Source organism: Hevea brasiliensis, chromosome 14 (assembly GCF_030052815.1).
Source record: "Hevea brasiliensis isolate MT/VB/25A 57/8 chromosome 14, ASM3005281v1, whole genome shotgun sequence".
NCBI classification, from domain to species: domain Eukaryota; kingdom Viridiplantae; phylum Streptophyta; class Magnoliopsida; order Malpighiales; family Euphorbiaceae; genus Hevea; species Hevea brasiliensis.
This window is the reverse complement of record NC_079506.1, coordinates 86,208,609-86,236,500: the sequence shown is the minus strand read 5'-3', so window position 1 is coordinate 86,236,500 and position 27,892 is coordinate 86,208,609. Positions and strand designations below refer to the sequence as shown.

General features: G+C 34.5%; 1 protein-coding gene, 2 non-coding genes and 2 pseudogenes across 3 annotated transcripts; 2 read left to right on the top strand and 3 right to left on the bottom strand.

Annotated features, from left to right (window-relative positions):
- Positions 1-34: 34 nt before the first annotated feature.
- TRNAA-UGC (transfer RNA alanine (anticodon UGC)) lies at positions 35-107 on the top strand. The gene has a single exon. It is a non-coding gene; the product is annotated as a tRNA-Ala (tRNA).
- Positions 108-672: 565 nt separating this feature from the next.
- Positions 673-4,683, bottom strand: LOC110641399 (cucumisin-like). Its single transcript, XM_058135315.1, has 10 exons — positions 4,542-4,683; positions 3,845-3,933; positions 3,535-3,626; positions 3,007-3,250; positions 2,410-2,920; positions 2,193-2,266; positions 1,867-2,082; positions 1,655-1,766; positions 1,366-1,579; positions 673-1,239 (listed from the first exon to the last, which is right to left on the bottom strand). Exons 1-10 carry the CDS (start codon positions 4,641-4,643, stop codon positions 701-703), a joined length of 2,193 nt encoding a protein of 730 aa, XP_057991298.1. The 5' UTR covers positions 4,644-4,683; the 3' UTR covers positions 673-700.
- Positions 4,684-7,223: 2,540 nt separating this feature from the next.
- TRNAA-UGC (transfer RNA alanine (anticodon UGC)) lies at positions 7,224-7,296 on the top strand. Its single transcript has one exon. It is a non-coding gene; the product is annotated as a tRNA-Ala (tRNA).
- Positions 7,297-7,469: 173 nt separating this feature from the next.
- On the bottom strand, positions 7,470-21,258 carry LOC110641391 (subtilisin-like protease SBT4.10; annotated as a pseudogene).
- Positions 21,259-22,187: 929 nt separating this feature from the next.
- On the bottom strand, positions 22,188-27,435 carry LOC110667098 (cucumisin-like; annotated as a pseudogene).
- Between the last annotated feature and the right edge of the window lie 457 nt (positions 27,436-27,892).

The following is a 27,892-nucleotide window of genomic DNA, read 5'->3' as shown; positions in this document are numbered from 1 at the left end:
AGACAATAGATTATTTAAATAGCATAAACAATGAGGGGATGTAGCTCAAATGGTAGAGCGCTCGCTTTGCATGCGAGAGGTACAGGGTTTGATACCCTGCATCTCCATTACTCCATTTTACTATTGGAATATGTATACATATTTTAAATAATGGATCATTCATAAATGCGATCCTTCGAGAAATGAAGAAGAAGAATTCTCCAAAACAAGATTAAAAAATAAAAATAAAAATGACATGAGCTATGAAAAAAATGAAGAAAAGTAAAATCCTCAGCGACTCGTCCCACTTAACTATGCCAGGATCAAGAATCATTAGGATAAAACGTAGGCAAGGACAGGGCTCCTCACTTGATGCTTTCCATCTACACAAATCAAAACACCAGAAAATTGAAGCATTACCCATCTTCGCTGTTACAATTGCATGAAAAGTTTTCTGTTCTCCAAGATTCTTGAAAGAAAGAACATCACGCTTAACATTGATCTTTAGCCCTTTTGGAGCTTTCACAATTGCCTTATAAGTGGATTTTGTTGAAATGGCATATTTTATTAATAATAATAATAATAATAATAATTTATGTTTGAATAATTTGAATTTATGTTGAAATGTCATTTGCCATACTGAACAAATAACTGCATTGGTACATAGTTGAAAAGTTTTTTTTTTTTTTTTTTAAAAAGTAATCAAATTGCAAATTCCAAACTATTTCTTAGGATTGGTAACAAATCCTATAATGGGACTTCTCACTTGATGCACCCCATCATCCCAAATCAAAGCACCAGAGTAGGAGTTTGCAGATTCACTTGGGGTAACTTCAACGGTCACAACAAAGGATTGCTTTTCTCTAAGAGACTTGAAAGAAAGAACACTTGGTTCAACTTTGATACTAAGAGCTGATGGAGCTTTTATAATTGCCTTGTAACTAGATGACGACGACCCAACATTTGTGACAGTTCTGTGAAAGACGCGAGTTACAGATTTCCCATATAGGGTAGATAGAGCGAAAGAAGGGTAGTTTAGATCCCACACTGTTCCATTTGTTTTTTCAGAACATGCACTGTTGTCCCCTGTTACAAGCTTAAGTTGGGTAGCATTGTACCCCTGTCCGCACAAAAATTTGACATAATCAATCTCTTCGGCATCATATAACAATCCAGGGTCAATGGCCTTTACAGGATTTATATGACCTGATCCGTAAGCAAACTCTGCCTCTTTATTAGCAGCAGCACTCATGGGATAAGCTGCAAAAAAAAAAGAGTTCGTTCATGGGATTATTACATCTTAGTAGCTTCAAAGATGTCATTTCCTCTTTGATTAAATACTAACTAAACTAGAAGTGACAAATGAGTCAAGTCGTATAGGTTCACCTGTTGTCATTATAGCAGACTTGATGGCAGCAGGAGACCATTTTGGGTGAAATGACTTGACATAAGCAGCTGCACCAGATGCATGAGGGCAAGACATGGATGTACCAGAGACTATGTTGTATGCAACTACCCTTTTGTCCCCTGGTACTCCTGTCACAGTAGTAGCTTCTGACCATGCTGCTAAAATGTCCGCTCCAGGGGCTGTAAGGTCTGGCTGCAGGTGGCAGGAGTGGAAGTTAAAAAATGAGGGAGAGTAGATGAAAAAGAAAATGGACAAATTTTCTATTACCTTGAGAATGTCACTTGTTATTGGATTAGGTCCCCTCGAGGAAAATGAGACTACGTATGGGGCTAATTTATCCTTATACTCAATACTCTTCAATATTGTAGCAGTTGGTTTCCTGGTGAAAGATCACAGAATTAATTTAACGAAATCAATACTAAAATAGACTTCATCCGCACTCTGACTGAGATGCTATTATTGGAGAATTTCAGATATACCTAGTCGAGTTCAAGTACTTCACGATATCTGTTCCATTGCTATAGCTTATTGATGACTCTGGTAAAGCGTAAGTGGAGGCCGCATCTTTGATATTATCATTTTCCGTTACTACTCCAGCTACACCAAAAGACACTGCATCTTCTTCACTGAAACCATCACAAACAACTATTTTCCCTCTAGCAGAAGTCGTGTTCAAGGTGTCTATGCTGCAGTACCTGCACTTCAGAATAATGATTCAGTACATCATTTTTAAATTTTAGATCTGCTGAATCTTGAATCTGAATACAATTCTGTGAAGTCCTATAAATTCAACATCTTTTTATACCCGTCTGATTTGCCCCCACCACGGATGATTGGATACGTGAAATTTCCAAGGTCAAAAGTATTCACGGAAACTCCCTGCAATGGAAGAATGAAATTTGGTGGTTTAGGTTTAGTCCCCAATCCGATAGATGACACAATAATCAAATGGTGTACATGAAAATATTCAAAGGGTGTTTAAAGTTCGAATATATCCAAGCCTCAAACGTGTATGCTCTCACCTCATAAATTGCTCCATTGCCTAATTTCACCTGGGTGACAAACTTTCTGTCAATGGTGCTAGCAGCAACAGAAAGAGACCAAGGAGAGCAATTTGACACTGATTTCCTAGAAGGGCCTTCATTACCAGCAGCATTGGATGTGAGTATCCCATTCTTCATTGCATGGAAAGCTCCAATTGCGATTGCATCCTCAAAATAGTCTCTAGGCCACCCTCCAGCTGATAGAGATATTATATCAACTCCGTCAGCAATAGCATCATCAAATGCAGCAAGAATGTCAGCATCCCAACAGCCAATAAACCAACATATCTTGTACACAGCAATTCGAGCAGAAGGAACGCCTCCTCGAGCAGTGCCTGATCCAAGGCCTAGTAGGCTCGCCTTGCTTACTACGTGCCCTGCTGCTGTCGATGCAGTATGAGTTCCATGGCCTTCTGAATCTCGAGGGGAAGGGATTTCTCCAGGATCTACTTTCCCTTGGCTGTGGTAATATCGAGCACCAATTACTTTGCTGCGAGTGCACACAGAAATTATATAAGAGGTTAGATAGAAATCCATCAAAAATCATCTTGTAACTATGATATTTTAAGGCTTTACTTGTTGCAGGTGAAATTGGAGGGTTCTTGGCAAATGCCCTTCCATTTTACTGGAGGTGGACCAAATCCTTCATCATTAAAACTTTCAGACTCTGGCCAAATTCCAGTGTCAAGCATTCCAATGATTATGTCGCTTTCAGTAGTTGATCTGGTAACATTCATGGGGAAGCCCATGAAGTCCCAGGACCTTGTTGTCAGGAGTTTGTTCTTTTGATTAGGGAACACAGACACTACACCTTTCATCCCTAACCAAAAAAGAAGAATAAAAAATAATAAGAATTGTTAAAGGCAAGATGGAATTTCTCTAAAAGCAGTTGCATGCAATCTAATGATATCAGAGTCGTTTGTAGAATTACAAAATTTTAAATTTATGTCATAATAAAAGAAAAAAAAATTACGTATAAAAAAGTTGCATAAATTAATAAATTTTAATTTAATGATACGGGAATCATTTTTAAAATTATAAAAATTTCAATTTGTCTCTAATAAGAGAGAATAAATAAATAAATAAAAGTTTGCATACACCTACCAGCCATTTTCTGCTTCTCCTCTTCGGTTAGCTTAGCAACAAAACCATTGAAGCTCCTGTGGTAGCTGTGGAGTAAATAATCTTGTGCCCCACTGATCAATTCAATATGGATTTACCAAGTTAGGTTTAGAAACATCAATATTTATTTGTTTTTTATGCTTGAAAAATATTTTAATTAAGAAAATGGGATGTCAGAGAGATTAAATTAATAAGTTCTTGCATTACAAGAAAAACACTGAAATCGTTTAACTCATTGTAGAACAACATATATATTTAAGTTATACATTATTCTGATAAATGAACTATCAACCTGCCAACAACTTGTTTTAACATAGTGAGATGAAGTGCTGATGGAGAAAATTCAGCCTTTGGACGGTCCCCCATGTATACAATATACACCTGCATCAACAGATTAATGTTATAATATAAACCTTCTAATAATCAATGCTATAATATAACCTTCTAATAATAATAAGGCCTAATGGTAATCCTTTTAATTTTAGTAATTTTATCTCAATCTCAAATTTCACTTATAAATTTTTTCATCTATAAAAATTAAGTTGGATGTGCTTACATAGCTACTGATTAGAATAAAATTATTATTTTTTTAAATAATTTGACTCATATTTTTCGAAGTCATAAAGGAAAAAAAAAATCCTGCATTTCTATTTCTTCAAAGAGAACAAATAGCAGTTTTGATATATGAGACAAAAATTTATTTAAACCTGCTCTATTATAAATCAAAGATATTATGAATTATTCAAATTTACTCTATCATAGACTGCAGATGTTATTGTTAAAGCTTAGAATATATAAATTCTTAGTTAGAAGCAATAAACTCAATAGTAGTAACGATACAATAGACATCACAAAAATATTAAAAAAAAGAAAGAAATGAAAGTCATTCACAAAAACAATTAAAAAGAAAAAGAGAAATAGAAGTCATTAAATTCATAGAAATAAGACTAGGAGCTATATATAAAGAGGGGCAAGAGAAAATGCGAAACCTTTCGATCTTGCTGGGACGTGCCATGGCAGGTAACAACTAGGCAGCTACAGGTGAGCCCTACAAGAAGAAGCCAAACTAGGAAAGAATTCCTGCTTCCCATTTCAGCAAAGTCTGTTATAAGTTCAAATGTGAAATATTGACTCTGCTTTTATAGAAGGTAAAAAAAGTCAGCTAGTTTAGCTTCCATAGGATTGTCAGACATATATCGTTAAGATCGTCGTCATCAATAAAACTTATCATAGTTTTACTTTAAAATCTTGAATATCCTTCCCAACTGTCTTGGAATTTAATGGATTAATTTAGTTTTCATAATATTTTAAATTCATGCATTTTGAATTTTAAAACAATGATAATAATATGAACTAATTATTGAGATTTATATGAAATTTTGTTTCATTTAATTAAGTTTTAGTGCTAGATAAATAGGATCAATATATTTTTTTTACCAACAAATTGAATTTCTTTTCTTTTTTAACTATTGCAAATTTGAAGAAACTTCCATGTTCAATGTTTCAAATGTATTATCAAAGAAGCTTCTTACTAAATATATTAAGTATAATTTAATCAATAATTTTATTTATTTATTTATTTATGATTAATCGAGTTTTATTTGAAGTCAAATCATAAGGAAAATATTTTAACTTGTCGAAGAAATTTCTTCCATATCAAGAATAACCTCGTCAAATATATGTTTTATCATGTGTTTAATTCGAAATTTATTTTTGAAATTACAATCTCCATGTCTAGAAATTAGAATTTTATAAAAAAAAATTAATTTAATTTTTTTTATTAATTTTTATTTTTAAAAACTTAAAAATAGCAAAAACAAGTCGTCCTGCTAACACATTGAACATATTTTAATATTTAATTTTATATTTTATATCCTTAAAATATATTATCCTATTAAATATAATAAATACAATTTAAATTTACCATAAATTTTGAATAATTATATGTCTATTCAAATTAAATTAAAATTTTATTTTTCAAATTTTAAAATAATTTGATTACACATGACAATTTTTTAAATAATTTTATTAAATGAGGCGGTATTGATGTGTTACTTATTTCATACTAGAAAAACAATTTATTGGAATCAATAAAAATTTTGTTTATTAACTAACATTTTCTTTTTTTTTTTTAAATTTTGATTATTTGAAGATCATCCTTAATGTCTATTTGGATAGATAAAAATTTTAAATTAAAGCAATTTAAATTTCATAATTTTGCAATATTAACTAACATTTTTTAATTTTGATTCTTTTCATTTTCAATTTTTTTAGAGACCATAGAGATAGAAAAAGATTATTCTTAATCTCTATTTGAATAAATAAAAATTTTGAATCAAAGCAATTTAAATTTAATATTTCATTATTTTTATTTTAATTTAAGGATAAATTTTAATTCAATTTTATTTTATTTTAAATACATATCTAATAAATATCATTCTAATAAAATAGTGAAGATAAACAAAATAAAATTTTAAATATTTTAAAATTTGTAAATTAAAAATATTTTTTTAATTATTCTAAGCGCCATTCATTCATGAATACATGTGTCAATTGTTGATTAACTATAAATAATATGATTGTGTGAGAATTCATTTGAAATATTTTTTTAAGTAATTGTTTTGAAAAAAGTCAACATGTAAAAAAATATTAATTAATTAATTAATTAATTAATTTACTCTTATATAGTAGAGGTCTAAAACCTTTATTAAAATTTCAAATTATATAATTAATCCAGTCTCCATGTATATAAACTGCTTATCAACCACGTATGGCTTATTTTCAGATGACTCTTCTTGCATGCTTTTCTTATTAGATTTAGTGTGGAAATTTCTTGCAGATGTTTCACCACCTGGGATAGTTAAAAGATGGTATCATAAACCAGTAACACAGAAAATTTTCGTAATTACATATACTGGTCAGTAATTATTTTATAATTAATTTAATATATATAGTAAAATATAATAGTGAATTAATATAGTCTCATAAATTAGAATAATTTCGAGTTTAAATTTTGATCGAAATTCAATGAATAAAAAAAATTAGAAATCACTGAAATTTATTGGAAAGGCAATTGAAGTATTTTTATAAGACTCATTGCCTTAATTTTATACGAGAAAAGTGTGTATATTTTTGCATACATTGCCTTAATTTCAAGAGAAAAGAAACATGACGTTGGGTGGTAGACCACTTGTTACTGAATTGCTCAAGTCATTCTTTAATTCCTTTATTGCGAGAATCACATTGATTCAATATCAACTAAAATAAAGGTTAAATTTAATTGTACAAATTTTTACTGTTAAAAGTATAAAATTTATTGTCATCAATTTACATCAGCGATATATATATATATATATTATTGCAAATTATTACTATAAAGTCATAAGTATTTTACAAAAAAATTATTATTAATATAAAAAAAATTATTATTATTAATAGTAACAATTATTATTGTAAAATATTTTCAATGATAATAACAATCGTTATTATTATTAAATTTTTGTTATTAATAGTAATATTTGTTATAGTGATCACAATAATTAAATATTTATCTTATAATATAATTAATTTAAAAAATTTAATATTGTCTGGATTTATTCTCTTGTAATCTTTATCGGACGAAGAATTTTAAAATTATTATTTTATTATTTTGACATTAACTAAAATATTAAGGGGATATAGCTCAAATGGTAGAGCGCTCGCTTTGCATGCGAGAGGTACAGGGTTCGATCCCCTGCATCTCCAATAATTAAAGTTCTACTCAAAATAATTATGATAATAATTATATTTGAATTATATTGAAATATAAGACTCCAACTTGAATTTATTAGATGAATGAGTGATGGATCTTCGATTAAGTAGACTAAGTTGAAAAATTTTTTTTTAAAAGAAATCAAATTGGATATCCCATTCTATTGCTAAATATAGGAAATAAATCCAACAATGGGACTTCTCACTTGATGCACCCCATCATCCCAAACCAAAGCACCAGAGAAGAATTTTGCAGATTCATTAAAAGAGGCTTCAACTGTCACAACAAAGGATTGCTTTTCTCCAAGAGAATTGAAAGTAAGAACACTTGGTTCAACTTTGATAATAAGAGTTGATGGAGCATTTATAATTGCCTTGTAAGTAGATGATGAGGACCCCACATTTGTGACAGTTCTGTTAAAGACGCCAGATGCAGATTTCCCAAATAGGGTAGATAGAGCGAAAGAAGGGTAGTTTAGATCCCACACTGTTCCATTTGTTTCTTCAGAGCAAGCACTAGTGTCCCCTGTCACAAGCTTAAGTTGTGTCGCATTATACCCTTGTCCGCACAAAAACTTCACATAATCAATCTCTTCAGCATCATATACCAATCCAGGGTCAATGGCCTTAACAGGATTTATATGACCTGATCCGAAAGCAAACTCTGCTTCTGTATTAGCAGCAGCATTCATGGGATAAGCTGCAAAAAACGGGTTTGTTCATATGAAAATTAGATCTTAGAGGGCTTCAAATATGTCATTTCCTCTTTGATTAAATAGTAATTAAACTAAAGGTAGCAAATGAGTCAAATCAGGCAGGTTCAGGTTCGAGTTCAGATTAAGTTATTTTGAGTTGTGGATTGATTCGGATTACCCATTAAATCGTGGTGCGTACAGAAAGAATTAGCAAGTTGAAGGGTCGATCCAAAAGGTTTAGCTTCACCTGTTGTCATTAGAGCAGACTTAATGGCAGCAGGAGACCACGTTGGGTGAAATGACTTGACATAAGCAGCTGCACCAGATACGTGAGGGCAAGACATGGATGTACCAGAGACTATGTTGTATGGAACTACCCTTTTGTCCCATGGTGATCCTGTTACAGTAGTAGCTTCTGACCATGCAGCTAAAATGTCCACTCCAGGGACTGTTGATGTGTCCCAACCGCAAGTGCACGGGTCATTCAAGTAGTATAGAAAAAGATATCGTTCCCACGAGGAGTTGTGTTAATGATTGAATTTTTGATGTAAAATAAAATATGTTAAAATTGTATTTTAATCAAATTAATAAAAGAAATTTAGGAATTTGAAGCATAAGGTATGAAAATGCAAAACTAAATTCAAACAATGACTAATTTAATAAATCGCAAAATAAAGAAATTGATAATAATGAAAATTAATAAAATGAGATTAAACTAAACACTTAAAAGTAAAATTCCAAGCAATAATTGATGAAAGACGATTCTGGAGTTAAGAGTTTAACTTTAGATCTGCTGAACCTTGAATCTAAACACAATTCAGTGAAGTCCTATAAATTCAACATCTTTTCTGTTTCTTTTTATATACTGGAAGCCATTATTTTATACCCTTCTGATGTCTCCCCACCATTGATGATTGGATACATGAAATTTCCATGGTCAAAAGTATTTATGGAAATTCCCTGGAATGGAAGATGAAAATCTTGGGTTTAGTCACCAATCCAAGAGATAACACAATATTTAATCAAATGGTGTACATGAAAATTTTCAAAGGGTGTTTAAAATTCAAAGATATCCAAGACTCAAACATGTATGCTCTCACCTCATAAATTGCTCCAATGCCTAATTTCACCTGGGTGATAAACTTTCTGTCAATGGTGCTAGCAGCCACAGAAAGAGACCAAGGAGAGCAATTTGACACTGATTTACGAGAAGGGCCCAAATTACCAGCAGAATTGGATGTGAGTATCCCATTCTTCATTGAATGGAAAGCTCCAATTGCGATTGAATCCTCAAAATAAACAGTAGGCCACCCTCCAACTGATAGAGATATTATATCAACTCCGTCAGCAATAGCATCATCAAATGCTGCAAGAATGTCAGCATCCCAACAGCCAATAGACCAACATATCTTGTACACGGCAATTCGAGCAGAAGGAACGTGTCACGCTGGGACAATTTATCAACCCAAAACAGCCCCAAAACGTGCGGCACTTACTCCCTCCAAGCAAGTCAGCCTCCTATTTCTCCCAAGGACCAATCGGCAACACTCCCAATCACAAGGAAATGGCACAATATCAAGCAACCAATCAAGAACACAAAGCAACAATAAATCTTGCAAACACAAGCACGTAAAGAAAGGTAGAAATGAGAAATAAATTCTGGTGGAATTCGGCTACTTCTTGTATTTCCCAAGCTTTACAATTACAAAGCAAATTCTGCTCACACTTCTCACAAATGAAATCAGTATTTCATGTACAAAGAAATAGGGGACAAGGCCCTTATATACACTGCAAGGCTGCTGCCTAATGATTGCCAACATGTGGCTGGTTTTAAACAAATTTAAATCACACTAATCTAGAGCTCATTGGGCGGCAAGTTTAAGTGAGTGGCCATGAGGAACAAGCAGCCCATGACACCTTGCATTTTCATGGGCGGGAACAATTGTGAGCCAAGCAATTGGGCGCTTAAGTGCCCCGGTCCCACTAAGCTGCTCTTGGATTGGGCGGGATAATTCCCTCCACCATATTCACGTTGCATGTGCTAAGATGGCCATGCAAATTAGTCCCATGCTCCACTTACCGTGATGCTCTCACGCCACCTAGCAGGTTGCCATGCAAATATCACTTCTCAAGGCCATGTGCCGCACCATGCTAATTTCCCTATCACAATACACGTCCAACGTGCAAGGAAAGTGGCGTCCCACTTTACTACGGCATGTGCTGGCCACAATGGCCCTTTAGTGAGCCACTAAATCCCAACCTGCACTCACATTAATTCCCCACGTAAATTCTTCATGGCCCATGCATATTCACGTCCCTCACAATGAGACCAAGCACACTTGTTGGATGCATTTGGAACAGCCATAACGCAGAAAAATTTTGGACAACGCGGGAGCAACTTCTTCGGGGTGACACTCTCCCCCACTCATTCCGGCAACGTCCCCGTTGCCTCAAGCTCATACCTCCTCACCAAGTCTTCATGCTGCCATAATTTCAACTCATGTTCCCAGCTAGTCTCTTCAGCTCCACGGCCCTTCCATTTCACCAAATACTCCACATAACCAGGGTGGGCGCCCCATGGAGGAACAACCCGATGTGCTATCACCTCTTCAGGCTCATGCTCTAATGTGCTTGTCACTGTAACTGGTGCCCGTTTTGATTTATTCCTGGCTGGATCCTCTTGGTCGGCGTGGTATGGCTTCAAAAGACTAACATGGAACACCAGATGGCACTCCAATTGCGCCGGCAGCTTCACACGATAAGCCACTTTCCCAACTCTTTGCTCTACTGGAAACGGTCCCTCATATTTCCTCAAAAACCCTTTATGCTGCTTGCCATGAGTTCTGGGGAACATTCTCACTAGCACCAAGTCTCCCACATCAAACTCTAAGTGTCTCCGTTTTGCATTGGCCCATTTCTTCATTTTGCGTGAAGCTCTAGCCAAGGAAGCTTTTGCTAGCTCTACATGCTCCTTCCACTCTTTAGCAAACCGAAAAGCTGTAGGATTCGGACCTCTATATGGAATAGCCACCGTGTGAGGGGTGAGAGGCTACTGGCCTATAGCAATCTCAAAGCGACTTACTCCCGTTGCCTCGCTCTTCTGAAGGTTGTAGGAGAACTGAGCCACATCAAGCAACTCTGGCCAGTCTCTCTGGTTAGCACTGACAAAGTGCCTCAAGTAAAGCTCCAATAATGCATTCACCGTCTCCGTCTGCCCATCGGTCTGGGGGTGAAAACTGGTAGAGAACCTCAAGTCTGTCCCCATCAATCTGAACAACTCGGTCCAAAACCTACCGGTGAACCTCGGATCTCTATCACTGACAATGTCCCTCGGCAATCCCCAATATTTCACTACTCCCCTGAAAAATAATCTGGCAGCCTTTTTAGCATCAAACTGGGCTGGAGTAGGCGTGAACACTGCGTACTTACTGAGTCGATCCACCACGACCATGATATTGCCAAGGCCTCCTACCTTCAGCAATCCCACTATGAAGTCCATGGAGATGCTCTCCCATGGTCGGCTGGGTGTAGGGAGAGGCTCTAACAACCCTGCAGGTCGTCTCTGCTCGGTCTTGTCCTGCTGACAAACTAGACAAGTCTTCATAAACAACTATATATCATCTCCCATACGTGGCCAGTAGTAACCTCGCTCAATGAGAGCTTGGGTGCGCTGTGCACCAGGGTGGCCTGCCCACCGTGTGTCATGGCACTCCTGCATCACTGCTTTCCCCAAACAGCCCCATTTTGGCACAAACACTGCTCCTCTCCTAGTCCGCACTAACCCCTAGTCATCTCTCCAAAACCTGCGGGTCTTCCCTTGGCCAATTAATTCAATCAACAACTTGGCCTGCGGATCATGCTGGAGTCCCTCCACTATGCGCTCCATCAAGCTAGGAGTAGGCTGTGTACTTGTTGCCGCCAACTCCACTTTGCGGCTCAATGCATCCGTAACGAGGTTAGCTTTCCCGGGCTTATACTCCATAACAAAATCAAACTCCCCCAAAAATGCTTGCCACCGAGCCTGTTTCGGAGAAAGTTTCTTCTGTGTGAGGAAATAACTGGTAGCCACATTATCTGTCTTCACTGTGAACCTGCTACCCAACAAATAATGCCGCTAAGTTCTGAGGCAATGAACTACTGCTATCATCTCCTTCTCCTGAACTGTGTATCTCCTCTCGGTCTCATTCAGTTTCCGACTCTCAAATGCAATGGGATGTCTGTCCTGCATGAGCACACCTCCAATAGCAAAGTCAGATGCATCTGTATGAACCTCAAACACTGAAGAATAATCGGGCAGTTTCAGGACTGGCTCCTGCTTGAGCGCTAGCTTCAACCTGTCAAAGGACTGCTGGCATTTTTCACTCCATTCCCACGGCTTGTCCTTCTTTAACAAATCCGTCAATGGGGCAGCTATGTGCGAGTAACCTGCAATGAACCTCCTGTAGTAATTCGCCAATCCCAGGAATGACCTCAACTCTGGCACCTTCTTGGGCGGTTCCCAATCCTCTATGGCTTGGATCTTGGCCCTGTCCATTCTGATCTGCCCATGGCCAACAATATGTCCCAAAAACCCAACCTCTTGCTGCGCAAATTCACATTTTTCCTTCTTCACAAATAGATGATGTTCCCTCAACTTCTTGAAGACCAACCGAAGATGCTCAAGGTGATCTTGCAACGTCCGGCTGTATACCACAATATCATCTAAATAAACCACAATAAAGTCATCAAGAAAAGGGTGAAATACCTTGTTCATCAATGTGCAGAAGGTAGCTGGGGCATTCGTAAGACCAAACGGCATGACCTGAAACTCAAAAGATCCATAGCGAGTGACACAAGCTGTCTTCTGCTCATCTCCCTCCGCTATGCGAACCTGATAATATCCAGACCATAAATCCAGTTTGGAAAACCACCTTGCGTCCCCAAGTCTATCAAACAACTCGCCAATGTGAGGAATTGGATATTTATTTTTCACCGTAATTTTATTTAGTGCTCGGTAATCAATACACAACCGCAAACTGCCATATTTTTTCTTTTGAAATAAAACGGGTGCACCGAATGGAGCCTTCGACGGTTGTATAAAACCAGCATCCAATAATTCTTTCAACTACTTCTTCAGTTCATCAAGTTCAGGTGGCGCCATACGGTAAGGTACTGCACTTGGTGGCTTCACACCAGGTAGCAAATCGATCTCATGGTCCACTTCCCTTCTAGGAGGTAACTGCTTCGGCAATTCAGGGGGCATGACGTCTTGGAACTCTTCCAACACTGGCTGAACCTCACGGGGCATATCTATGATACCAACAATATTCTCGGCTTGCAAAGCCACCAAGAAAGTGGGCTCATTCTTCCTCACGCCTTTAGCTAACTGCAAAGCCGACAAAGTGCTTCCACCATTTCTCCTTTTTAATGGAACCATACACGCACCAGAATTTCCCACAATGCACAAACTGTCGGCAAATGGAATAGGTATTGCTCTTACCTTATCCATAAAATCCATCCCCAACACACAACAATAATCGTCCATGGCAACAATGGAAAAATCAAGAAGACCATACCACTCACCTATGTTCACGGCAACACCATGTGCCACACCATGCGTAGGGGTTGGTTGTGAATTTACTGCCTTCAGCCAACTTGTTTGCTTGTGGTACTAAATGCCAAGCTTCTCGGCTTCTTCCAGCCTCATGAAGTTATCCGTAGCCCCTGTATCAACCAATGCTGGAATTACACTCTGCCCAATTCTGAGTTGTGCGAACAGTCTTCCTCTCTTGGCCACATGAACCTCAGTTTGCTTACCCTTGTCTACCGCAACTAGTTGCATGGATCCCATGCTGGGACCTTCGGGGCATGGTCGAGCATCCTCCTTCTCAACATTTCGAGCGTCCAAAGCAGAGTTCTTGGGGCAGTCTCTCGCCCTGTGTGGACCTTGGCACGTGAAGCACCTCAAAGGAGGTCTCTCGGCTGCATTAGTGTTGGAGTCATCAAATCTTTGATACTTCCCATTCCAGTTGTTCCTTTTCCCGTTCCATGGCTTCTTGCCTTTTCCCTCTTTCGGACCTTCTTTGTGACCCTCTTTGCTACTGCCCTTCTCCCCATGATTCTTACCTTTGCCGTCTTTATGCTTGGACTTGTCACTCTTCTTATATTCAGTGAGGGATTCGGCAATGGTTATAGCTGTAGCAAGATTTTGAGCACCTCTTCTTTCCACTTCTAGTTTCACCTAAGTCTGCAGTCCATCCTTGAAGAAAAATAGCAATTCCGAGTCAGGGTATTCGGGAACCTCCAGCAAAATTTCTGAGAACTCTTTCACGTATTCTCGGATGGTACCTCTTTGAGTCAACCTTCTCAACTTGGCCCGTGCTTCATCCGCAGCGTGCTCAGGGTAAAACTGCTTCTTTAACTCTTGCTTGAACTCAACCCATGTTTTAATGGTACACGTCCCTTTTTCCATGTCAACCATTCTGCGTCTCCACCACACCATCGCACTTTCAGCTAGAAACAATGGTGCATTGTCCACCTTTCTTGAGTCCTCTTCAACACCAAGGGCTCGGAAATATTGATCAAGAGCCCACAAGAAATTGTCTATTTCTCGAGCATTTCTTGCTCCTCTGTAAACGCTTGGTTTAGGTACTTCAACTCTTGCCGTAGAAGTGGCAAAAGTGTGGCTGGTCCCTGCTCCTTGGGCCACCAACCGCTTCAACAATACAAGCTCGTTTTTCACCTCACCATTTATTCTCTCCATTTCTTCCTTAAGTTGCCGGTTCTCTTCTCTAATGGTAGCAATCTCCTCGGCATGGGCAACCTTTAGAGCTTCGTTTTCACTTGACAATCTCTCCAGGGCATCACTCACGGCAGCTTGAAGAACTCCATGGGCTTCCTCCATCCCATCCCCAAGCTCCATCACTCGGGTCTCAATATCTTCAAACCGATCATCCCCGATTACCAAGTGACGCTCTATCTTGGTCAACCTCACCTCTAAATCCCCCATGTCTTCTCTTGCACGGGAAGGATCCCTGGTTTTGGTTGTGCCCTTTCTTCTGCCTCGGCTAGTTTGCTCTTCTACTGTAGAAACACCAACACCCTGTTCTTGCTCACCTGAATCGGCCATGCTGCCCAACACTCACCAAGTGAGCTCTGATACCAACTGTCACGCTGGGACAGTTTATCAACCCAAAACAGCCCCAAAACGTGTGGCACTTACTCCCTCCAAGCAAGTCAGCCTCCTATTTGTCCCAAGGACCAATCGGCAACACTCCCAATCACAAGGAAATGACACAATATCAAGCAACCAATCAAGAACACAAAGCAACAATAAATCATGCAAACACAAGCACGTAAAGAAAGGTAGAAATGAGAAATAAATTCTGGTGGAATTTGGCTACTTCTTGTATTTCCCAAGCTTTACAATTACAAAGCAAATTCTGCTCACACTTCTCACAAATGAAATCAGTATTTCATGTACAAAGAAATAGGGGACAAGGCCCTTATATACACTGCAAGGCTGCTGCCTAATGATTACCAACATGTGGCTGGTTTTAAACAAATTTAAATCACACTAATCTAGAGCTCATTGGGCGGCAAGTTTAAGTGAGTGGCCATGAGGAACAAGCAGCCCATGACACCTTGCATTTTCATGGGCGGGAACAATTGTGAGCCAAGCAATTGGGCGCTTAAGTGCCCTGGTCCCACTAAGCTGCTCTTGGATTGGGCGGGATAATTCCCTCCACCATATTCACGTTGCATGTGCTAAGATGGCCATGCAAATTAGTCCCATGCTCCACTTGCCGTGATGCTCTCACGCCACCTAGCGGGTTGCCATGCAAATATCACTTCTCAAGGCCATGTGCCGCACCATGCTAATTTCCCTATCACAATACACGTCCAACGTGCAAGGAAAGTGGCGTCCCACTTTACTACGGCATGTGCTGGCCACAATGGCCCTTTAGTGCGCCACTAAATGCCAACCTGCACTCACATTAATTCCCCACGTAAATTCTTCATGGCCCATGCATATTCACGTCCCTCACAATGAGACCAAGCACACTTGTTGGATGCATTTGGAACAGCCATAACGTAGAAAAATTTTTTGGACAATGCGGGAGCAATTTCTTCGGGGTGACAAACGCCTCCTCGAGCAGTGCCTGATCCAAGGCCTAGTAGGCTCGCCTTGCTTACTATGTCCCCTGCTGCTGTCGATGCAGTATGAGTTCCATGGCCTTCTGAATCTCTAGGGGAAGCGATTTCTCCAGGATCTATTTTCCCTTGGCTGTGGTAATATCGAGCACCAATTACTTTGCTGCAAGTGCACAGAGAAATTATAAAAGAGGTTAGATAGAAATACATCAAAAGTTATTTTGTAACTAAGATATTTTAAGGCTTTACTTGTTGCAGGTGAAATTGGAGGGCTCTTGGCAAATGCCCTTCCATTTGGCCGGAGGTGGACCAAAACCTCCATCATTAAAACTTTCAGACTCTGGCCAAATTCCAGCATCAAGCATTCCAATGATTATGTCGTTTTCAGTGGTTGTTCTCGTAACATTCATGGGGAAGCCCATGAAGTCCCAGGACCTTGTTGTGTGGAGTTTCTTCTTTTGACTGGGGAACACTGACACTACACCTTCCATCCCTAACCAAAAAATAAGAATAAAAGTAGGCCAAATGGTAAAAAGAAAAAAAAAAAAATTTACGCCTTTTTGTCAATTATAGTTTTTTTTTTTTTCAATTTGAGCTAATTTGAAACTTTTGTGTTAATTGTGTCCTAGGTCCTAAATTAGGTAAAATAAATATAGTAATTGACGTAGGAAAAATATTATTTTTTATATATTATTACTGATGTGGTAGTTAACGTGACATGAACTTTAATTTCCATCAAATTGTTGCTTACATGTCAAAAATATTATTATTTTATATATTATTATTGACATGATATAATTTTAATATTAAAAAAGTTAAAACTTTTTTATTTTTATCAGTTATAGCAAATTCTATATATTTTTTTAATTTATAGTCAGTTTATAAATTTTGACTTAATTTAGTAAAAAACATTAATATTTTATTACCTAATATAATTTTTTAAAAAATGAAATTTTATGTTACTTAGTATAATAGAAAAAAATTTTCCTCTCTCCTCTCATTTTTTTGGCTATATTTATGAAACTTATTTGTAAAAATAGATAAATTTTTTATTATTTAGAAATTAAAAATTCATGTAAAAATGTCAATAATAACAATAATCATCATTTTAGGACATAATAATAATAATAATAATAATAATAATAATAATAATAATAATAATAATAATAATAATAATAGACATATGTGTGGATGTATATATATATAATATTAAATGACAATGGGTAGGAGGAGAAAGGGAGAGAGAGGGAGAGGGAGAGAGATGGGTGGAGGGGTGTATATATATTATTGGATGAGTGGATGGGAGAAAAATGAGAGGACAAAGGGAGAGAGAGAGGGAGAGGGAGAGAGAGATGGGTGGAGGGGTGTATATATATCATTGGATGAGCGGATGGGAGAAAAATGAGAGAGAGAGAGAGAGAGAGAGAGAGAGAGAGAGAGAGAGAGAGAGAGAGAGAGAGAGAGAGAGAGAGCAGTGATGAGTGTAAAGACATTTTTTAGCTAAAGAGATGGGAGGAGGGATTTTTTAATCTTAAATAAATGATAATATATCTATTTTCATAAATAAGTTTTATAAATACAGTAAAAAATAAAGGATTAGGGTGAGAGAGGAGAAAATTATGTTTTTTATTATACTGAATAGTATAAATAGTGAGAGTGGAGAAAATTATATTTTTTATTATACTAAATAATATAAATATTCATTTTTGTCAATTGTATTAAATAATAAAATATTAATTTTTGACTAAATTAGGTCAAAATAATGATATTTTTGCCACATTCAGTAACAATATAATAATAAAAAAAAATAAAGTTCACACATCGTTAGCAAAAACATATAAAAATAATAATATTTTTGTAGTGTCAATTGCCACATCAGAACTCAAATTATCAAAATTAGTAACTAACCACAATTAATAATAAAGTTTCAATTTAGGTTAAAATTGATAAAAGAAAAATTAGCTATAATTCAAAAATAAGTAAATTTGGCCTTTTTGACCATTTCGCCTAAAAGATAATAAGGATCTTGAAAAGTAAGATGAGGTTTCTTTAAAGGTGTATTGGACAAAAAAATTCAAAACTTTTAAGGTATTTATTGTTGTAGTTGAAACTTTAAATTATGTGTATTATAGCCAAATTTTAATTGTCACAATTGTGGGATAATTTTTATAGTCCGTCCTTGAACGTAATCTCTTATTTCATTTATGTCCTTTAACTTTAATTTATTATTAAAAAATCTTTAAATTTTAATTTTGTTTCACAAAAAATCTCCAACCTCCTATAACATATTTTCAGATTAAAAAAAAAAAAATACAATTATCTTTTTACCTCTCTTTTTCTCACACTAAAAATTATATCAATTGTTTTAATTACTACACGAACTTATTATAAAAATATCAATGCCATTAGAAAAGATGAAGATTTACCCTTTATAAAAAAAGTGCTAAAATTGCATTTATAGTCATCATACTATAATTTAGAGGGATTTTTTTAATCTAGATACTTGCTATTACTGATTAGAATGATTTTTTATGAAATAAAATTAAAATTTAGAGATTTTTTAGTAACAAAATGAAGTAAATGGACAGAAATGAAATACAAGTTAAGGTTCAGGAACAGGCTATAAAAATTACCCACAATTGTGGCCAAAGGACTAAATTGAATTTGAAAAAATTGATTGTAAATTATAATATAGTCCTTAAAGTTTTATTTAATTAACAAAATAGTCTATTGGTTTAAATTTTTATTTAAATATTTTTTATTTATTATATAAAATATATTTATAATATAAAATATAAAATATATTTGCTTTTAATTGAAATTTTATATTTTAATATAATAAACAATTTAAAAATTACATAATAATAAAGTAATAACAAATAATCACACTGTCAAATTTCTAGTTGCCAATCACGCAAAGTAATTACATTATAACAAAACAACTACATTAAAGGTACAGATCAAGTATAGGCCATACAATCAATTATTAAAATCTTTCAAAATTTTGTATATAAAAATAGTAGTTAATCTTTTCAAAATCATATTAATTGTTCACCAGTTTAGAAAGATTAATATATCTGACAATAAACTGATAACTGGAAAAAAAAATTTGCGTAATTAAAAATCAGAAAAAAATTTAGAAATTTAAATAAATGAATTTTATGATTATGTAAAAGTTATTGTTTTATTACAATGAGATTATTTTGGATAACTGACAACTAGGAAAAAAATTTTATAGTGTGATTATTTTTTATTTACTTTATTATTATGTAATTTTGAATTTTTTATTATATTAAAATATATTTTAATTAATAAAAATAATTTTTTTAATATAAAATTTTAATTAAAAATAAATATATTTTATATAGTAAATAAAAATATTTAAATATAAAATAAACTATTTTATTAATCAAATAAAACTTCAGAGATTATATTATAATTTATCGTTAACTTTCTTAAATTCAATTTAATCATTTTTTACTATAATTGTGACAACTAACTAATATTTAACCATAATATATACAATTTAAAATTTCAGTCACAATCATTTAAAACCCTAAAGGTTTTGGATTTTTTTTTCCACAAACCTTTTTTAAAAGGTGTTACATGCAATCAACTAGTATATATATATATATATATATATATATATATATATATATATATATATATATATATATGACAAAAGGGACTCAATTTCGAAAGTTACAGACTTTTCAAATGAAGAGTTTTAATTTAATGATAACAGTGTCGTTTGTAGAATTATAAAATTTTAAATTTGTGTATATTAAAGATGAATTTTAATTTAATAATATTAGAATTATAATCTGTAAAATTATGAAATTTTGAATTGTATCTTAATAGGAGAAAAAAAAAAAAGTTTGCATTCACCTACCAGCCAGCTTCTGCTTCTCCTTTTCGGTAAGCTTAGCAACAAAACCTTTGAAGCTCCTGTGGTAGCTGTGGAGTAAATAATCTTGTGCGCCACTGATCAATGCAATATCCATTTACCAGGTTAGGCTGAGAAACATCAATACATATATATATATATATATATATATATATATATATATATATATATATATTTTAATGCTTGAAGAATATTTAATGAAATGGAATGTCAGAGAGATTAAGACTTATTTGTTTTGTAAAAAATATTTTTTTCACTGTGTATTTTCTTGAATTTAGGATATTTGGAAAATAATTAATAAAAAAATATTTTTCTCATAAAAAAATTATTTTCTAATAATTAATTATTTTTTTCACTTTGTATTTTCTTGAATTTAGGATATTTGGAAAATAATTAATAAAAAAATATTTTTCTCATAAAAAAATTATTTTCTAATAATTAAAAATATACCACAATTAATTTTACATATCACAATTAGTTTAATATTTCAATTAAATAATAAAAAATATTTTTATAAAAAATATTTCTAAAAAATAATTTCCATTAAAAACATATTAAGTATATAAATTATTTTTTGTGAAAGAAATGAAATTTAAATTCATAAGTTTTTGCAATACAAGAAAAAAAAATTGAAATTGTTCAATTAATTTTAGAACAATATATATATATATTTAAGTTATATATTATTCTGATAGGTGAATGTTCAACCTGCCAACAACTTCTTGTAACATAGTGAGATGAAGTGTTGATGCAGTAAATTGACTAAATTCACCCTTTGGACGGTCCCCCATGTACACAATATACACCTGCCTCCGCTAAATGCAAATCATTGATCGTGTGTCACACAATAACAACTCTGTACTTTCAATTCATGGAAAAAAATTTCTTAGACTTAGACTATTATCAACTGAAAACTTAAATTTGTGAGTTTCACTGAGAATTTTATCATCTTGGATTCAGATGGATGAGACTCAACAGAAGTAACAATAGACATTATAAAAATAATTAAAAAAAAGAAATAAAGTTCATTAAATTCATAGAAATAAGACTAGGAGCTGTATATAAAGAGAAGCAACAGAAAATGAAATGCCTTTCGATCTTCGTGGGATGTGCCATGGCGGCCAACGACTAGGCAGCTACAGGAAAGCCCTACAAGAAGAAGCCAAACTAGGGCAGAATTCTGGCTTCCCATTTCAGGAAAATCTCTTACAAGATCAAACGTGAAAAATAGACTCTGCTTTTATAGGGAAAAAAAAAAAAAAAAGCAGGTAAGCTACTTTCGATTCCATAGGATTTATCAGACATATATTGTTAAGCCCGTCGTCAACATGAAAATTGAATATTCTCCCCGATTAAACCTATTTTATTATGCTGAATTCAGTGTTACCTCAAACGTTGGCCGCCCTCCAAATGGGGTTCCAGAATGCATGATTCAGAATGTGGTACGTTAGCATATTAAAATATAAGGTGTAATTGGTGTATATACAATATCTCTTATAATTATACGGGACTCACTATTTATATTATAAAAATTTAATTTTTTAAAAGTGAGAGCACTACTTCTACATACACCGAAAGTATTCTATAATATTTCGATTTGTGGTATTTAGTTACCTTAAAATTCTGTATCTTTATCCACAAAGTTTATTTAGTTAGATTACGTTTCTTTTTATTTAAAAATTTCATATTTAAGTTGTACTCTACTACTTAAAATTTAAAATTTAAATTACATTTAAATTGGCTAAAATTTCCAGAAAAATACTGAACATTCAATAAATATATTTATTTGTGCTCAAAAAATGCTCTATCAAAACTAATAAATCTACTGTAAAGACAAAAGCTTTGAACTCTTGTATAGAAGAACAAATCTTTTCACAAGCCTGCACACCATTAGTAAAAAAATAATAATTATAACATTCATTTTTATATATACTTAAAAAATAATTATATTTTTAATTATTTATATGTTATATAATAAAGTAATAATTATATATTTATTTTAATAATAAAATAAATAATATGATAATATATAATAATAAACATAATTTTACCAGAAGTTTCGGATACGAGGACAGCCAAACCAGGTCCTTAGTCCTATTACTGAATAGGAACTTGTGATTTCTTTTTCATTTGTCGATTATGGAAGCTGTGAATCCTTTGTTCCATTACAGAAAATCTCATAAACTTTCGATTTTATTGCATTTTATACAAAAGGTAAGTTTATTTGTTGGGTTTAGTTTGGAAGGAACGATGATTACCAACTACTGAGAAGGATAGATAATATGTGCTAAAACAGGAGTTCTCACTTGATGCACCCCATCATCCCAAGTTAAGGAACCTGAGATTGCAGAATTATTTAATACAGCTTCAACTATCACAACAAAGGATTGCTTTTCCCCAAGAGATTTGAAGGAAAGAACATTTGGTTGAACTTGGATGTCAAGTCCTGATGGAGCTTCTATAATTGCCTTGCATGCACATGGTGTTGATCCAACTTTCGCGACAGTTCTATGAAATATGCGACCTACAGATTGGCCTGGCAGGGTAGACAGTGCGAAAGAAGGGTAGTTTAGATCCTACACTGTTTCATTTGTTTCTTCAGAGCATGAACTGTTTTCTCCAGTCACAAGCTTAAGTTGTGTAGCATTATACCCTTGTCCGCATAAAAATTTAACATAATCGATCTCTTCAGCATCATATACTAATCCAGGGTCAGTAGCGTTTACAGGATTTATATGACCTGATCCATAAGCAAAATCTGCATTGGTATTAGCTGTAGCACTCATGACATAAGCTGCCAAGAACAGTAAAAGCAAGAAGCGTCAGTTGTATATGATAGATTAACACCATTGTATCTGGAAAAACTTTCAAAGATTGGTGAATCTAATCCGTATCTAAACTAGAACTCGGTTGCAGAAAGGGTCTCCCCAGCATGAGGCTGGTCGTTTCCAGTACCCAGCCTTTTCCCTGCTTTTCTTTAGAGATATTGTTTCCAGGAATTTAACCAGCAAAAGATGTAAGAAATATTTATGTTTAAGCATTGATTGTCCTATTATGTTTAAGCAACATAATATTATTGAATGGCTGTCAATTTTTAATTTTTTAAAATTTTTAATTTATTTATTTATTTTTCAGATGTAACCATTACCAGTAGTCATTAGAGCGGATTTGATGGCAGCAGGAGACCATGTTGGGTGAAAGGACTTGACATAAGCAGCTGCACCAGATGCATGTGGGCAAGACATTGATGTGCCAGAGATAATGTTGTATGGAACTACTCTATTATCCCATTTTGATCCTGTAACAGTAGTAGCTTCAGACCACGCTGCTAAGATGTCCACTCCAGGAGCTGTTAGGTCAGGCTGCAAATGATAAAGAAGTCACTCCCAAATGGAGGGGCAAAAGCACAATTCATAAGAAAGAAAAGGTGAAATTCCTCAATTCACCTTAAGAATGTCGGCTGTTATGCGATTAGGTCCCCTAGAAGGGAAGGAAACAACATAGGGAGCCAATTCATCTTTCTCTTTGAAGCTCTTGAATATTGTTGCAGTTGGATTGCTGGCAAATTATCAAATGGACTCTGCTTAATCAATACTATAGATTAGAATTATATGTTTCTCACTAATGAACCCGTCAAAAGTACTTTGAGAATACCCTGTTGTGTTTATGTACTTCAAAATGTCAGCTGAATCCTCTGAGTTTACTGTGGAAACTGGTAAAGGGAAACTAAAGGCCACATCGATGCAAAATCCTTGCTCCATAACCGAGCCGACAGCACCTGCAGCTATTGGCCCATTCCCAGAACCGAGATAATCACAAAGAACAATTTTTCCTTGTACCAAAGTCTTTTTCAAGGAACCTGGGCTGCAATATCTGCAATCCACAATCAACTTTGTATGTTAGACAAATTCTCATGCAGCATATTTGATTGTAAATCAACATTTTGCATCATCAGATTATGGAGACAAATTCTCATGCAACATATTTGATTGTAAATCAACATTTTGCATCATCAGATTATGGATTTAACATCTTTAATTTAGCTTCCATTTACCTGGAGTAGGTCCCACTGTATTCTGAAGTCACATTTGGTGCGTCTCCACCGTAGATGATTGGGTATTCGTAGTGTTCAGGCAAAAAAGTATTTATGGAGAGTCCCTATATAGGAGGAATATCATGTTAATTATGGTTAGGTTGAATGACCAATTAAAACAGAAGATAAATCAATCAATTGGGCCACATCAATGGACTTTCAGGCATACTAACCTTATAAGTTGCTGCATTACCTAACCTTAATTTGGTCAAAAGCTTTCTGTCTATGGTGCTAGCAGCGACAGAAAGAGACCAAGGTGAACAATTAGAAACTGATCCAGGATCCGGGCCTGCATTACCAGCAGAATTGGATGTGAGTATGCCATTCTTCATTGAATGGAAAGCTCCGATTGCTATTGAATCTTCAAAATAGTCCATAGGCCACCCTCCAACTGAAAGTGATATTATATTAACTCCATTGGCAATAGCATCATCAAATGCTGCTAGAATATCAGCATTAGAATTGTTATTTTTTGTGGCTTGAAATTTGGATATATTTTTTATAGACCTGAATTGTGACCAGACTCGAAAGTTTAGCGCTGCGACCCGATTGGGATAAAAAGTGAGATTTATGGTGGTAGCGGAGGGCACGGGCCGATAGGTCCGAGCCTGAAGCCCACCACTGATCTCCCCTGGGAGTGTAGGGGCAACGCTCCCCCGGTATGGACCAGGAAACACACTGGAATTAGGGTTCCTGGAATTAGGGTTTGAGAGTTCTGATTGATTGTATTTTGCTTTTTCATCACAGTGGAACTTTTTTCTCTTGTCTTGCCCGTAGACGTAGACCTTACGTTGAACGTTGAACCACGTTAAATCCTGTGTTATTCTTCCTCTCTTTTCAATATCATGTGATTGTGCAATTTGTGTATGCACCTTAGATTTGCGTGCTTGTTATAACATGAACAACCAAGATACCAACATATCTTGTACACGGCTATTCGGGCAGAATGAACTCCGTGAGCAGTCCCTGAGCCAAGACCTAGTAAGCTTGCTGTGCTAACAATGTTCCCTGCTGCTGTTGATGCAGTGTGACTCCCATGGCCTTTTGAATCTCTGGGTGAAGCAAATTCTCCAAGGTAAAGTTGTCGTTCAGCATTATAGTAGCGAGCTCCAATTATTTTGCTGTAAGTGTAAGAAAACAAAATGTTAAAAGATAAGAAACCAATGCATGCATCGTTTGTTCTTTTGTAAGTTCTGTAGCGGTTATAAGATTTACTTGTTGCAAGTGAAATATGAGGAATTTTGGCAAGTGCCCTTCCATTTGGCTGGAGGTGGACCAAATCCTTCATCATTGAAACTTTCAGATTCAGGCCAAATCCCTGTATCGAACATTCCAATAATGATATTACTTTCCTGAGTTGATCTTGTAACATTTTGGGGGAGTCCCATGAAGGTCCAAGACCTTGTTGTGTGGAGTTTTTTCTGTTGACTAGGGAACACAGATACCACACCTTTCATGCCTGAAAACAAAAAGTTACAACAAGATTACTGAATCTTAAATGGGTTTTCTTTTCTGTTTTAGCATAATATTTGCAGTGCTACACCTACCTGCCAGTTTCTGCTTCTCATCTTCAGTCAATTTAGCAACAAAACCATTGAAACTCCTGTGGTAGCTGTGCAGCAAAAAATTTGACGTGCCACTGATTGATGCAAACCATTTAGAGCCTGTTTGATTTAAGCTGAATACAATCTGATGATAGATGATCATTAGTGATAGTGATAATGATATAGTATTACTATTAGCTGATAGTTGTTTTATGTTAAGTGTTTGGTAAAATTATATTTAGCTGTTGCTGTTGATATGTGAAATGACTAATAAGGGTATATATCATATAATTTATTTTATTATTTAAATAAATATAAAATTATAAATTTATTACATTATATTATTTATTTTATTATTAAATTGAATATATAATTATTAAATTAATATATTATATTATTTAAATAAATATATAATTATTAATCTATTATATTATATTATTTATTTTATTATTGAAATAAGAAAATAATTATTTTTTAAGATAATTAAATAATTTTAAAAATATAGATAAAATAATTATTATTGTTAGAAAAATTTATAATTAATTTTAATTTTTGGATATAAATAAATATTTTATATTTTATATTATTAATAAAAAATATTTTAACAAAATTAAAATATGTTAATTAAAATGTTAAAATTATAAATAAAAAAAATAAAAATATTAAAAATATTAATTTTTAAGTTAAATAAAAAAGGATAATATAGTCAAAATAAAAAATAAAACCAAATCAGCTATCAGCTGATGAGAAACAGCTCTAAAAATAGAGCTGATACAAACTGTAACTGATGAGTATCATATCAGTTGCCTATTAGCTGTCAGCTCTATTTTTTTAAGTTTACCAAACACTATAATTTTGCTATTTGGGTATCTATCAGCTATCAGCTGCACGTAACAGATAAACCAAACACCCCCTTAGAGAGTTAGCTTTAACCTCAATTGTCATATTAGAAAATATTTGATTATTTTGTTTATTCTTTTATCTAACTACCACGCTGTAATCTTTCAAATTAATATATATGAAGGCAAAAACGAGGTGCTGCCAAAAAAAAATCATTCCAAGCGACTTCTTTAGCCCATGAAATCTAAAGCATTATCAAAATATTAACCTGCCAACAACTTCTTGCAGCATGCTGGCATGAAGAGATGATGCAGCAGAAAAACCACCCTTTGGACGGTCCCCCATGTACACAATATAAATCTGCATGAACAAAATTGCAAAGTGCTAATCAAGTGATTTGAGTCACACATCTGCTATTTGTTTTTGTAGTGAAAACATAATATATATCATCATCATTACTACAGTTATAAGGCTAGTGCTTTAGTCAATGAGCTAAACTAATCTGCAATTTACTAAAAAGTGACAAAAAGCTTTCAATGAATGGGTATAAGCATATTGAACCCGTTTCTAAGTGGACAAATAAAGCCATAAGGGCTGTGGTGTTATTGTCGAGCTTAATTAACAGTGCAAAGGGTGAAAGCTTAGCCATATATTAACAGCATGCATATAATCGTCGAATTCATGCATGATTCTTGCAACTAGCTAGGATGACAATTACAAAGTGCTCATGTGCTCAAAGAGCTCCACTTGGACAAAACTAGAAGTGGTAACACAAGTCATTGAATTCATAGAATAAGAAACATGAGAGAGAGAATTAAATGCCTTTCGATTTGCTTCGGATATTGCATGGCAGCTGATGAACAGAGTACAAGTGAGGCTTATTAGGAGAAGCCAAATCAAGTTGGAAGGTTAACATGCCATTTGAGTAGGTTCCCTAATAGGAATTGCTTTATTGTATAGGAGTTTCATGCATATGTGAAAAATAGAACATTCCTTTTATAGAAGCAAAAAATTCAAGTTTCTCCCATTGGGTTTTCAGACATGTTTTGTAAAGACCGTCAACCAAAGGAAATGAAAGTCCTTCCAAAACCATTCGAGTTTGAAAAGGAAAAGACAAATATTCCACATCAAATATCAAATATAGACAAACCACCAACTTCTTTTCATTTGGATTTTGCTCAACGTCCAATTGATTAATTACATTTTCCTTGAATCAATGTCATGAAACTATCAAGATATCAATGAAGAATATACATTGAATATCACTATATAAAGACAGCAATATATATATGTATCTCAATGGTATCTAAGGTGCCACTGCAACTGCTCAGCTTTCTGGCTTTGGAAAAATATCATTCCCAAAGGATGTAAATTTTGT

Coding starts and splice junctions, on each gene's coding strand:
- LOC110641399 (XM_058135315.1), bottom strand. CDS start 4,643: ATGGGAAGCAGGAATTCTTTCCTAGTTTGGCTTCTTCTTGTAGGGCTC. Junction 3,934..4,541: donor CGTCCCAGCAAGATCGAAAG/GTTTCGCATTTT, acceptor CTGTTGATGCAG/GTGTATATTGTATACATGGG. Junction 2,083..2,192: donor GGTGGGGGCAAATCAGACGG/GTATAAAAAGAT, acceptor TCTGAAGTGCAG/GTACTGCAGCATAGACACCT.